The sequence below is a fragment of the Sinocyclocheilus grahami genome, unplaced genomic scaffold (genome assembly GCF_001515645.1).
Source record: "Sinocyclocheilus grahami isolate Dianchi unplaced genomic scaffold, SAMN03320097.WGS_v1.1 scaffold16.1, whole genome shotgun sequence".
Taxonomy (NCBI): Eukaryota; Metazoa; Chordata; class Actinopteri; order Cypriniformes; family Cyprinidae; genus Sinocyclocheilus; species Sinocyclocheilus grahami.
In genome coordinates this window covers 634,877-649,568 of record NW_015505195.1, presented here as the reverse complement: position 1 = coordinate 649,568, position 14,692 = coordinate 634,877, and the positions used below count along the sequence as shown (strand labels likewise).

At 37.4% G+C, this 14,692-nt stretch overlaps 1 protein-coding gene across 1 annotated transcript in view; it reads right to left on the bottom strand.

Moving 5' to 3' along the window:
- Window positions 1-2,853: 2,853 nt before the first annotated feature.
- Window positions 2,854-14,692, bottom strand: part of LOC107549680 (voltage-dependent R-type calcium channel subunit alpha-1E-like) — a 161,860-nt gene continuing 150,021 nt past the window's right edge. The window contains exons 45-49 of the mRNA XM_016230858.1: window positions 13,347-13,470; window positions 9,365-9,493; window positions 8,388-8,529; window positions 7,849-8,024; window positions 2,854-5,497 (exon numbers count right to left, since the gene is read on the bottom strand). Coding sequence (XP_016086344.1) covers window positions 5,006-5,497; window positions 7,849-8,024; window positions 8,388-8,529; window positions 9,365-9,493; window positions 13,347-13,470 — 1,063 coding nt within the window. The 3' untranslated portion in view covers window positions 2,854-5,005. The remainder of the gene's footprint in view (window positions 5,498-7,848; window positions 8,025-8,387; window positions 8,530-9,364; window positions 9,494-13,346; window positions 13,471-14,692) is intronic.

The following is a 14,692-nucleotide window of genomic DNA, read 5'->3' as shown; positions in this document are numbered from 1 at the left end:
CTCTTCCTCCAACCACACCTGTTCTCCTATCAGAGGAACCAGCTTCAGCCAGTCTGCTAAGGGGCTTGCTGACGCCAGAAGACCCCCCTTTCTTTTCTCTCTCTCTCTCGTACTCCTTTTTCGCCACTAAAAGAGTGGCATGAATAATCCATGCCAGATAAAGAACTGCAGCAGAGAGGGACGTGATCACAAGCCTCGCTCGTGCACATACGCACACCCTCGAACACACACACACACACACACACACACACACACACACACACACACACATTTGTTTTGCTTAAGGAAGACACTGCACAGACTTCCACTGATTTTATATCAGGTTAATGATATTTTCTATCACCTAACCCAACCCCTACCCCTAAATTTACCCATCACAGAAACATTTGCAGAACACTAGATGTAAATAAAAACATATTTTGGCTGATTTATTTATTTTTTAACTATAGAGTGAGGACATTTGGTCCTCACAAGTCTTTTATCACTTCCATTCCATTGTATTGTAGAAACTTTCATTTTCTGTGAAACTGCTTTGCGACAATGTGTATCATGAAAAGTGCTATACAAATAAACATGAATTGAATTGAATAATAGTCAAAACAAGTACACTCACACACACATTGTTTTTATGGTTTATGGGGACTCTCCATAGGCGTAATGTTTTTTTCCTAACCCTAGCCCTAACCCTAACCCAACCCGTATTTTCTATTGCCCTACACCAACCCTACCCCTAAACCTACCCCTCACAGGAAACTTTCTGCATTTTTAGATTTTCAAAAAAACTCATTCTGAATTATTTATAAGCCTTTTGAATTACGGGGACACTGAAAATGTCCTCATAAATCACCTTCTCGTTGTAATACCTATGTCATACCCATGTTATTATACAAATTTGTGTCCTCATAAACCACATAAACATGCACACACCCACACACACACTCTCAAATGGGCTTATGCACCCACAAGTATCACAGTGTGCATACACACGAGCACATTCAGACAGAAAAAAACCCATAAATAATGCTGCAGTCACAGTGAGCAATTGATTAGTAGAAATAACACACTAATTCTCACTAAATATCAGCAGAGGCACTTCATCAGTCTGCATGAGTACAGAAGATCACTTTTAGATCTGTGATGAATCATGTTCATGATGAATCAAGTTCTGCTGTTGTATACACAGTGAGTGATATTTTCCCCATCTAGCTTCAGCTCACAGACTAATGTTAGGTTTACCACAGCCCTGACAAGTGCATTCAGTAAAAGAAAGTATCGGAGGAAAAAGTCTAACTTCAATGTCAAATCCAAACAAATAAAATTCTCATCCTCAAAAAGATTTATAAAATGTAATACCTGTATATAGAAATATATATCATACAAAGAGCATTTGTTTAAAAAGACTGATTACACAAAGAGACTGTGAAGCATGAAAGTAGCCTGCTTCCACTGCCAGTACCTTAGTTGTGATAAAAAGAAACATTTTGACCATGATGTTGTCCCTTTTTAAAATGTGACAGCTCCTGTATACAAACAAACATTTGACTGATGAATGTATTCGTTTCGACCAACGGCAGATGGTCTATCTCGCCTCGCCTCAGCTCCTTCACATGTTCTGACCTGATGCAACAGCCAGATTGGAGGCACCTGGAACAGGTTCAGCTTCACTCATCCATGAGCATGAAAGGCAGAATGCTTCACTTGTCAGTATGGTATGTCTATGTGGACTCTTCTCAAACCCTGGCACAATATATTCATCTGATCCCAGAGTCTTTCTCCACCCACGAGCAGGGGGTCATTTAAGTCAGTAACAGTTTAGACTCAAAGCTGTTTTTATGTACTATTGCAGTAGGCCAGCATTATTCATGTCATATTGAAAGGTCTTGAGAAAATGTCAGGTTGGCAAATCTATGAACAGTCACCACATCATACGAGCTTTTATGGATTAAAGATACTTTAAGATGGGACAGTGGAAATCAACAACAATAATAATAATAAAAATAACCCTTATGTGCTGTTGTGCTTATGTGCTGAAATTAAAAAAAAAGTTCCCTTCATCTAAATGGCACGAGACATCACTTGATGGATCTGGTTGTGTGTGTTAGTGTTAAAAACAAAACAAAACTAAGGCACAATCAGGTTGTTTGGGGTCTCTGGAGTGAATGGGATAATTATGATATCAATACTTTTTCTTTTTAAATTTGTCACACACACACACACACACACACACACACACACACACACACACACACACACACACGCACAGGTGTACACCCTAAATGAATAGTGCATAAGGGTTATTCTATCTATCTATCTATCTATCTATCTATCTATCTATCTATCTATCGATCTATCTATCTCGTTCTATCAGTCCATCCATCCATGCATCCATCCATGCATCCATCCAACTACCTACCCATCTCCTCACAAGCATCTTTTTCCTCAGAAATGTTTCTAAAATGATCCTTACAGTCTAATGCTATATACTTAGCACATCCGTGGGCATTCTCACTTTTTGTTTTTATAGAAAAACAGATGGTTGGGCTTTCAGGAAAGTGGGACAGGCCATATATAGACAGCAGCAGTAAATCATCAACAACACGCTGCTGAAGCGCTATAGAGAATCTCACAGTTTGAAATAGAGTTTATAAATAACCGCGATACTGCCAATAGAGCCATATAGGAGAGAAGAAACAGTTTTCAACACCCTCAGAGCTGACTGAAAACAGTATGCTAGATCACAGAAACCACTCTAACCACTCACACATGGCATAGCATCAAGTATAAACTGTAAAACAAATTGCACAGAACATGAACCATAAGATTTAGGAAGCAGAGACTCAGCTGCAATGGGAATCTTTTTTTATTTCATATAATTCACAAGGCAGCGACCCCCAGCAGGCCATGAAGAACAAATACCAAATATTCACATTCAAGAACATGTCAAGAAAACAAATTACAACACAACACATGATACAGAAATTCTCTTTTAAGGGGCAACTGATTTTAAAATGATTTTAATAAGATGCTGGATATACAGAAGCTAACAAAAGATGTTTATTACTTTAAAAATGCTGTGTTATTATCTTTTGTAATAGTATTATCTAATGTTTTGTTTGTTTCTTTGTATTTATTTGTGTGGAATCGAGAGAGGAGACCAGTCTGAGGAGGCATGTTGGGTGACCAATAACATTGGTTCCATACTTCTGCTACAATACTCAAAGACTAATGTTACACGCTATGCCCACTTCCTACAGCTGTTTCAAACCCAGCTCACCATATTTAGTCTAAACGTACATTTTGAATTTCTGCAAATGCATTTGCAAGAGCAGCTTTTCTGCAAGGCCTAGCACGTAAGAAGGAGGTGATGCTTCTCATCAGTTTAAACTACAGGACTCGTTCAGTTTCTAAGCCAAACTATATATGGAAATTCACAATAAACATTACAAATGAACCCTAAGGCAACAAACACTCATTGAAATTGCTTTCCCATTCTATTAATAGAGCTAAAGGGGTGAATCACAGTAAAACATGTACAGGTCATATCTTACCCTTTTTGTTGTTGTTGTTGCTTTGAAATTATAATTTGCATAGGAAGGAAGAATCCCTATTTCTGTACCATTAAGATTATTTGCATTGTGACATTGTTTTTATGACAATTAAGTACATTTTTCCTCCAAATTCTCATGATTGCAGTGCATCCAGAATTTTTTATCATTATTATTCTCACAAGATTCTCATAAGACTCTACTGTATAAATACTTCAAAAATACATTTTGAAGTAATGTTCGCAACCCATTATACTTTTGTATTGCATTTACTGCACAAGTAAAAAAATCTATGTAGCAATGCAAAAATTCATAGTGGTTGCTTGCATAATGAACACTTCATTTTCTTTCTGCAAAATATAATACGCTATTTTTCCTCTTGGCTTTGTGGTGAAATAATGACCCCGACAGGCTTTGTGAGATTCACCCAAAGAGAGACTTTAGAAATGTTCTTAAGGGCCAAGAAAAATCAGCTAGAAAAGAATTAGATGATAAGATCTAATCAAACATAGCATGGTGTATGTGAACCATAACCATTTCAAATAGTTCGCATAACAAATAGAGAGGACAGGGATTGGTCATCATGTCAAAAAAGATAATATCTTTAAGAACTTTGACTTTAAGACAAAGTTCTTTACAGAAAACATGGCTTGGAATCTTCTTAGTACATATACTGGATTTATAGTATTTACATACGATACACGAGTCCTCCATATAGACTCCACTGTTAAAGGCCAGGATGTCACCTAGATCCACCTGCATTAACGTCATGCACAATTTATCAGGCCCTTCACATCCCTGTTACCTTCATAGAATGTCAGTCATTATTACGATATGTAGTTAAAGGGGTATTTACCTCTTGTCATAGACAGACTGAACATCACTTCCTGCATTCTTAGTGTGTGTATTAGAGCATAAGCTTGTGTGTACCTCCTAAATAAACCACCGACACAGGTAGCAGAACAATCAGGATGTCAAATCCCCCGTTACACATCTGTTATCTGCCCATCAGCCTCTGAAAATCAAAAATAAGTGGCTTCCACATGTACACTGCTGTATATCATGCCAGGAAAGGACCATGTAAACGCTGTGTCTGAACACAATGTCCTTATCAGTATACAGATTTTCTGCTGATGGGACATCTCAATATGTGGAGGCAGGTTTAGAAACCTGAGTGCATTCAGGCAAGACCCAAATCCTGATGATGCTTTTGGATGCATCTGCATTAGCCAGCACTTTATCTGCGGGTGGGTTCAGAGAAAGTGTAAGGGCACAAACCCGATCTTCAACCTCAGTGTGCTCATGCTTTGTGATCTTTAAATCTTTAGTATGGTTCTTCGGAGATGATTACACATCTCTGATCAGACTCCACATTCACAGACAAACAAATAAACACACACAGGCATATTTTTTCCTTAGATTGAGGCACAAAGTTCAGAGGCATCAACCCGAATGTCAATCTAACACCGGTCATCCTCATCAGTGTCACTGAGAAGCTCACAGCCTGACGTCCCTGATGTGGCTTGTGCTAGTCGTTTACGGAAATGCCCGTTAGGCACCTGCCAGTTATGACGTAGTTGTGGAGCAGAGCTGATGGTGTTGGAACATCCCAGGCTGGTTGCCATGGCAGCCTCAAAAGTGAGAGTCTCCTCTACACCACTTGAGTCTGGACCGTTAACGTCCTCCTGCAGTGACAGGTATGGCTCTGAGATGTAGCGGTGAGGGGTAGAGTGGGCCATAGCGGTGCCTTGCCCGGTCCCGGTTGGACCCTCCCCTTCCTCTGTGGGCAGTACCAGTGACTGTACCTCTCCTTGTGTCGGATGGGCACGGCACACTAACGGAGAGTAGGAGATGTGGGGCCGAGGCCGAGAAGGTGTCTGTGGGAGTTGGCGGCGCCCTCGAGGCGTCCCTGAATCAGAAGTGGAGGGAATTGGGCTGCATGAACTATTTCCCTATAGGGATGAGAAGAGATGGGGCAAATGATTGTGGGTTAATAAAGAGAGAGAGAGAGAGAGCGAGAACGAGGGAAGAAATAAATGCTTAATTAGATGGTATGTACACTTCAATGTACATTAACTTTCAAAAGTTAGGTGCCTAAGTTTTCGAAAGAAGTCTCTTATGCTCACCAAGGCTACATTTGTTTGATCACAAATATAGCAAAAACAGTAATATTCTGAAATATTATTACAATTTAAAATAATTGTTTTCTATTTGAATATATTTACAAATGCAATTTATTTCTTTGATGGCAAAGTTGAATTTTCAGCAGCCATTTCTCCAGTCTTCAGTGTCACATGATCCTTCTGAAATCATTTTAATATGCTGATGTGGTGCTCAAAGAACATGTCTTATTATAATCAATGTTAAAAAAAAGTTGTACTGCTTAATATCTTTTTCTGGAAAGCATGATGCATTTCAGGATTCAGGATTATTTTATAGAAAGTTTAAAAGAACTGCGTTTATTTGAAATTTGCAACATTGTAACATGTTTTTACTGTCACAATTTCATTCTAACACTAAAATAACCAGAGCCCGACCGATATGGGTTTTTTGGGGCCGATACTGATACCGATATTAGGGAGTAAAAAAAGGCAGATATCGATATATCTGCCAATATTCTTTGTGTATATTATAGTACAGTACCAGTCAAAAGTTTGGACACTTTCCCATTCGTGTGTCCAAACATTTGACTGGTACTATATATAGAATACAGTATATACATAAACAGAATATATATACATAAACACATTTTTTGCAATGATCACTCAAATGTGGTGATCAAACACTTACTGTATAATGGTGACAGAGATATGTAAGGGCATTTAACAAATTAACAATAAACTTGCGATGAGTGCGATGCACAAAGTAACGGGGTGTTAGTTGTAACACACGTGGTTTGAATGTTTATTTTACCATAGTAACATTTAAATTCTGGCTTAAGTAATTTTTTTATCTCAGTTTTTATTATTCATTTAAAATGAGACAAATCTGCTATTATTTTAATCTCCAATCTGTTATTTATCAGTTCAGATAGTTTTTTAATGCTTTGATTACTAGCAGAAGACACTAACCAGTTTTAAATTCCAGTTGCGCAGATGGGGCACGTTGTAACACTGCGTTACAATGTGCTATTCTATGACATTAGCGATGTAATTTACACTATTTACTTCAATTAATTTGAATGAGGAACAACGAGAAACAGGTGAATAAAGACTGACAGTCAATGTTTAATGTTTAGAAATTATTATTTCAAGACATGTAAAGCATTTTTGCTCGTTTATGTGGGCCGTCCCAAGCATGGTTGCAATGTGTTCATTGTCAAACTCCAAAATCAGATTATTTTTAATTCTTAAAAAACGGCATTATTTTATTTGAACAAAAAAAAATAAATAAAAAATAAAATAAAATTAAAAATATATATATATATTTATTAACAAAATATTTTAGTTTGTCTTGTATATTTTTTTCATTCAATCAGATAAGATTTTAAGCTGTCATATGGTCAAGTTACAACGTGCCCCTCAGATGTTACAATGTGTTCCACCTACGGGGCATGTTGTCACATTTCACTTCCATTTTTTGAGGGTAAATAAAGAAAAACGTATACACTGTAATTATGAAACAAAGCGACATATTTGTACTAGACAAGTGTAAAATTAGCGTGGATAAAAAAATAAATAAAATTCTGAACCCCATGTGGATTTATGGAAAGTGTTGACTGGTGTCACTATCTCGTGAACGCGGCGGCGGATCTCCACCAAATTCGGTGGATCCCTTCAGCTCGAGGAGCCCTCTCGAACGCCACCCTCCGCACGTCGGTAGCCCCCCGGGATCGCTAGATTGGTCGGCGCCAGACCGCAAATTTAGCCACCCGTAACTCCCGAACCCCGGGGGCTAACCACGCGGGGTAGTCTCATTCGAAAGAGGGCCTCGAGACGTACACTTGATTCATGTTCAAGAGGGTTCCTTGAGCTGAAGAGATCCCCCGAATCTCCGCCGTTACGGAGATATGGCTGTTCAAAGTTTCAATGGTTTTCCATTGACTTAAGCTTTAAAGCGTTTCATCCAGGTCGCCAGCAAACAATGGAGCGTGCTCTGCTGGACAAGCTAAGTAATTACACCATTTCAAGCATTTTATCTGCATTATATGTTCTGTAAAAAAAAATTTCATATCGACGGCATATTCGCCGATACCGATATATCGGCCGATAACATCGGCAAAACGATATATCGGTCGGGCTCTAAAAATAACACTAAATGTTCTGCCAGGTCAGAGGTTGTGCACATGTGTTTGTGTCCTCACCTGTCCGAGGGTCGTGTGTTTCCTGCCCTCACTGGGCGATCGAGAGTGGCGTCTCTCCTGGGACTGACTCCTTTCCTCTGAGTTGCAGCGAGACACGTCTGGAGACAGCAGGTGTCTTCGCTCTTTAGACCGTCCTCTCTCTTTGTCCACTGGCTCCCGCAGGTTTGACCTGACAGCTGCACATGCACAAACATAAGCACATGTTAAGACAAGTGCAGACAAAACACACACACATAAATGTGGCCATAGCCTGGGCATCTTCACAAAGCACATAAACATGTATAAATCCGATATCAATCCTGGTCCTGGGGTCCCACCACGCTGCCCATTTTGTATGTCTCTCTTATCTGATACACTCAATTTATGGAGCACCCACTTGATGAGCTGATGATCTGAATCAAGTGTGTTAAATAAGGGAGAGACCCCCAGGACCAGGATTGAAAGCCACTGCTGTAGACTTGTATTGTTATGTTTTTCGATTTTAGTATTGACTTGGTACCAAAAAACCTGTGCTTTTGACGTCCCTACTGCAAACTGACCTCTAAAGCTTCTTTGCCTGGGTCTTTCCAGTCGGTCTGGGCTCACCCTCTCCAGAGAGAACTCTTCCTGCCAGTCACCATTCACACACTGATCACCGATCGTGGAGAATGAGCGCTTCATCAGTTTACTCTCTGAAGACACCTGCTATACATGCACAAAACACAAAAACAAACAAACAAAAGAGAACAAACAAAACACGCACACAAACCCCAAGAGCACACATCAACAAACAGAACACAAAAACAGAGACAAAAATGAAACAAATTCATGTTATGCTGTAAGATTGACACTCTCTCTTTGAAACCGTACATAGTGACATTGCACTAAACAATGCAAATGAAATGAGTTTCTATATAAAAACTTTTTTCTGAACTGAGCTCTAACAAAGGCAACCACAACATCCTAACATTCCCTGCTGGAAAAAAAACTGGTTGGTCAAGCTGGTCAAGATGGTGTGTTTCTGGTAGCTGGTTACACATATGGGCTCTACAAAATTAAATAAGGTGATCCACCAGTTCTAATCAGGTTGACCTTGGGCACACCAGTTAATAAACCATCTAAAACATTTTACCCCAATTAAAGAATATATATTAATAATTATTTTATACACTAATATTATATCAATATTTAGATTACTTTTATATTTATATAAATAATAAAACTATTTTTAAATAATCATATATATATTTATACAACTAGAATATTGCCATAATTCATATTTTAAACACTGTGATTCCATACTACTATTTTCAGAGATATCGCTACATAAACATGTTACCAAACCAAATCAGAAGCTGGTTTTAGTTTGATTTTCCAGCAGGGTTAGACATTACATTCACACCAAATCACGAACTACACCTTTCTACCCCCTGTTTCCATTCCCTCTTTGGAATCAACGCCAACGCTGATGCTAACCACAGAGCAGATTTAGACAGAGCATCTAGTTTTTGCTAGGCTAGGCTAACACAGGTAGTACCTGTGGCTCTACCGCCAGGCGAGGCATGGAAGAGGCTCGGATAGAGACACCTCTCCCTGGCACTTGCAGAGGATCAGCCTCCATGCTAGTGGGGCACAGCACACTGCTAAAGTCTTTGTGCTCTGGCATCTACGCAGTTAGAAAGAGAAAAAACGGGGAGGAGGGAGACACATTCAGTCCTTACTTTAAAAAATAACACTTAGCAGCTGTAAAATCCCATTCACACCAAGAGCGATAACAATAACTATAAGGATAACTATATTTGCGTCCACACCAGCAAACGATAACGGTCTGTTTATTCTAAGCTTGCACGCTCCAGTTTCCAGTTTTAAGTAACGTATTTGGATGTAAGTGACCTGCAGCTGCATTATGTTTTGCAAAGACACCAAAGGAGAAACATATACCATACATGATATAAAGACGAGAGGATTTAGTGAATCCGTCACTCTGCTAAGAGAGTTTCGCTTTTGAAGACAAATTTTATTCATACTTTCGTATAAGTCAGAATCAGTTTGTGCTGTTGCATTTACAGGGCTTTAACCAGCAGATGTCTTCAGCATGCCTTGTTTTGAGCATATGTAAACAAGCTAGCTAGTGTAATCTATCTGATTTTGGCTAACAGTCAATGTTGTCGAAACTAGTGCTGGATACCTGAGATCATTTTAAGTTTTCATGTTACTCTGTTTGTTGTGTAGAGCTTCTCCGCAAGGTCTTCTGCTATTTTAAATGTGCAAGCTCTTTAAATTCGAATGAAGACTGATCAGCTGCCAGTGTTTTATCATTTATCAGCTATAAAATATCGTTCTGAAAGTGATCCCAACAATATTGTTTTTCTATATCGTTATGATTATAGTTGTGGTGTGAACTCTGCTATTCTCCTGAATTTAGAATGATTTTTAGAACTTTATAGTTATAGTTATCATTGTCGTTCTTGGTGTGAACGGGCCTTCAATATCATCGCACCAAGTGTGTCATTGTTAGGAGTGGACACAGAATAGAAATGCAAGGTTATGTACTAAAGTCAAAATAACCTGGCGAATGTTATACTGCTTTTTTAGGAGCAAGTATTTATTTAAAGTTAGGAAAAGATGCGTTAATATTCAAAAATGTCATAGAGGAAAAGTAAAGTGGCAAGAGTGAAGCACCATAAGCACAACATAGAGCCAATATGCATAAGCAACTCAAAGGGGGTGTAGAAAGTTTCAAAACAGAAGCCAAACATATTGGGCATACACACAAGGGCTCTAGCACAAAAGAGTTTCAAACATAAACCAACTTAAAAACCCTTAAGACATCTAGAGTTATATCACAGTTCATGGCGGAGAGGCAAAGAAAAAGCTACCAAGAGGGGTAGAAAATAAGAGTACAGACAAGAGCACAGAAAGACATATAAGCTTGTGTATAACTGCTCACTGGTTATATAAGTGCTGGAAGTTATCTGGACCTAGCAGTCTAACCTTGAGAAACCACATCAATAAACCATTCCAAACCTTAAAAAACAGCTCTCTAAATCTCTCCCTTTACAAGGCCAGAAGGCAAATGATAAAGGGATGGCAATAAAGCTGCAAATGTGAAAAGAAAATGAATCAGGAAAAGTAGAAGCATCATGCAGGATTGTGAATCAGGGAGGTGATGTCCATGCAGATGACATCTGCAAAGATTTGACATCAATCCAATAAGATGGCATGTTTGCGAGTGCCTCTATGGAAGCCCATTTCCACAACATAAAAAAAAAATCATACTAATAATAAATAATAACCTCATAATTTTGATTTACCTAAGCATGAATTTTCTTTTTCTCATGTGGTGGAAAAGGGCTTCTGTATTCCTCAGAGTGACAATCAAGTCATTTACATATAGTGTGAATAGAAGTTAAAATGTGGACCGTTTTAATTACATCTGTCACTTCTCAAAATATTAAGCAAAAAAACATATGCTGTGTACGCATGTAAACTTTCTAACAGTTTTTAAAAATGAACCTACTCACCCTTTGTTAAAAATGCTATTGTGGTATGGTATGAAGTTTTGAAACATCTTGGAGAGATTCCACAATTATCACAAATTACCCCTATTTGGGGTAGCAATAACTGTACACCTGGGACACGCAATGCTGGATTTAAAATTTGGGCATTAAAAGGTTTGAGTAAGGTGGGAGATTTATTTAGTAATGAAACTATACTCAGTTTTCAGGATTTAAGGTAAAAGTTTGATTTACCTATAACACTTTTTTTTATTTAACTATCTTCAAATTAGGAATTTTATTAACAAGGCACAGCATCATTCTCCTCTCTTATCGGATCTGTCTCCTTTAGAAAAAATTACTTTAAGGCACCTTAAATGGGGGTAGGCAAATGTCTTTATTTTATAAACAAATCTCGACTAACTGCAGGGAAAATAAACGTCAGGCATGGTGTCAAGATATAAATGGGAATATAACAGAAGATAAATGGCAGAGTATCTGTCTAATGGCTTAAACACAGACAATTAATACGAGGTTCAAACTTCTGCAATATAAGTGGATTATGAGAGTATACATAACTCCGGAATTACTACACAAATGTAATCCCAACATTCCCGATCAATGTATAAAATGTAATCTAGAGACAGGAACTTTATATCATTGTTTATGGAAATGTCCCCAAGTTCAACTTCTTTTGGGAAAAAGTTTTAGACTTTTTATCTCTGGTGTTGAAACAAAATGTTCCCAAATGTCCTAAACTCTGTATACTAAATGTTTTCCCTGTAAATTGCACTTTAACTAGCTCTGATAAGAAATTGTTGATATTCTGTTTATTACAAGCAAATCTTGCAGTAACTCATCATTGGAAAGACATAGAAAGCCCTCATTTTAAACAATGGTTACAAGAATTGTCTCATTGCTTGGCTCTGGAAAAGCTCACATATATTGTTAAGGGAAAGCGTGGAAAGTTTTTCAAAGTATGGAATCCCTTTATATGATTTATTAAAGAAGCTGATCCAAATTAATTTTTTTGTGTAACTTGGCTTAACATGCATCACCTCAGGATATTAATGTACCATTGTTTTATGGGTATTGTATGTATATGTATATGTACATATATATATATATTTTTTTTTATTTTTTATTTTTTTTATTTTATGTTTAATGTTAAATGTTTCAAAAATTAATAAAGAAAAGAACCTACTCACTTGACAAACCATTACCAGAAATCTTTAGATGATGATTTAGATATCAAAAGTTGGAGTTTTGTGATCTATATGTTAAAATAAAAATTTAGCACATAACTGACAACGGACAGTTGAATTAATAATTAAACTGTCCAAGAGTCAGTTATTCCGCTTATACCAATGTCTTTTTTTGCAATTTCCTTTCTGTTCTGTACAGAATGTACAGAATAGACTGCATAGACAAAAACACGAACTACGAAACCAGGCCAGATTGAAATTTTAGTCACCTACATATGCACACATACGCTACCCACAGTCTCTGATGTGTCCTAATTTTAATTTTACTTTCATTTGTGTAGGACTACTTTTTTAGTTTGTTGTATAAACTAAGCTACCAAATTGACCAAAATTCACAAGGATAAAACTTTTGTTTTACTGACCAGGCACTGCCAATTACAGTCATATCTCAAATTTGTGTCATATCTCAAATTAGACTCTGAAAAATGTGTTCCACTTTTCTATTCCTACTTTTACAAATGGATCAGTGTCTTGTTGTGTGGTATTTAGACCGTGTCACCGTTTGTATCAGTTTTCCAACCTGAATTATTCATAAATTATTAAACACTGAGAATGAGCCTGAATTCACATACAGTTTGAGAATTTTAAATAGATTGCGAATTTGAATGTTGTTTCACAAAACATAAAGTAGCTGTCAGGTATTTCATGCACATATGTAAAATAATGAATAAAACATGTCATGCAAGACATGTCAAGGCATACTCTGTCAGTATGTCTGAGATGAGATGTATTTCTTTGTGTATTTAGTTTCTCCTACCATACTCTGAAGGTGATACTGGTGTTGGTATTCATCCCTCTCTTCCATGCTGTCTTGGGCCAAGGGCTGCATGAAGAGGTCTTGGGGTGATATGGGACTCAGTGCTACAAACCCACCTCTACTCCTGAGGAAACAACAGAGAAACTTGTCAAATATGCTCATGTTGGCTTGCACCACAAATGCATCTATAAATAGGGTACATTTTGTACACCACAAACTGTGGGTCACATCTAAACATTGTTTTTGGTGATCAGAAATAAGATATTTAGTACAATTAATTTCAAAAGTTTGTGACGCTGTTGGATATCATCAAAAAGATCAAGACCTCAAGCTGACCCAAGCTGGGACAGGCCAAAATCACCATTTTAAGAAGGGGGATATAAACATTTAATGCATATATAAAAATATATTTTTTCATTATATATAACCTATAGGTAAATTGTATATTTTGTAAAAGTTTATATAAAACTTTATTCTTGATCACAAAAATTGTGATAAAGAATTGTGCCTCTATGCTTTAAAGTATTGCACCAGTATTGTGTATATCCAGAAGAAACGAAAGAACTAATGGGGAGAGGTCCAGATCAGGGTTATTATTTACCCTAACCCTATAAACTAAAACATTTTCACTACTTAAAATAAACATTAAATGAAAATCAGGGGCGTCACACACTCATAATTTTTGAGGGGGCACGAGTGGGGGGGTGGGGGGGGATTTATCGTCATGTGACACACAGCAGCCACAATAGCACTCATGTTTTATTTATTTTTTTGACTATGTCATGATTATTCATGACTGTATCATGAAATATCTCGATTCTCACCTTTATAGATTATGTTAGTTGATCTATAGTGGGCGATAGTCAAAGTAGCCTAATAATGTAGTCTATTAACTATACATAAAAACCTGTCTGTTTACTTAAGCAACAGATAGGGGTGTCATGCCATAACATATTTTTAATACGACTGACTTTATATTTAATGTGAATTTAACATTGAAAGTTAATGTGAATAAAAACATTGTAAGTTAGGCTACTTATCATAACACTTTAATTGTACAGAAAGAGCGCAAAGAACATTTACATTATCAAAGAACATTTTCACTGACAGTCTAGAGTTCAAGCACTCTCAAAAACTCCCATTAAAATCACTGAAGCTGTTTACACTGTGAAATGAATATCTTACTTACAGATTCATACACACATCTGCAGTTTGTTTCTAATGATACGCGAATTCGCCAGAAAGAGCTATTCAGTCAGCGAGCGAGTGAAGAAAACACAGGCATTTTAGTGATGACTCATCTGAACGCTTCTGATTGGTCATTGCATTCATAAGCTCAACAGCAT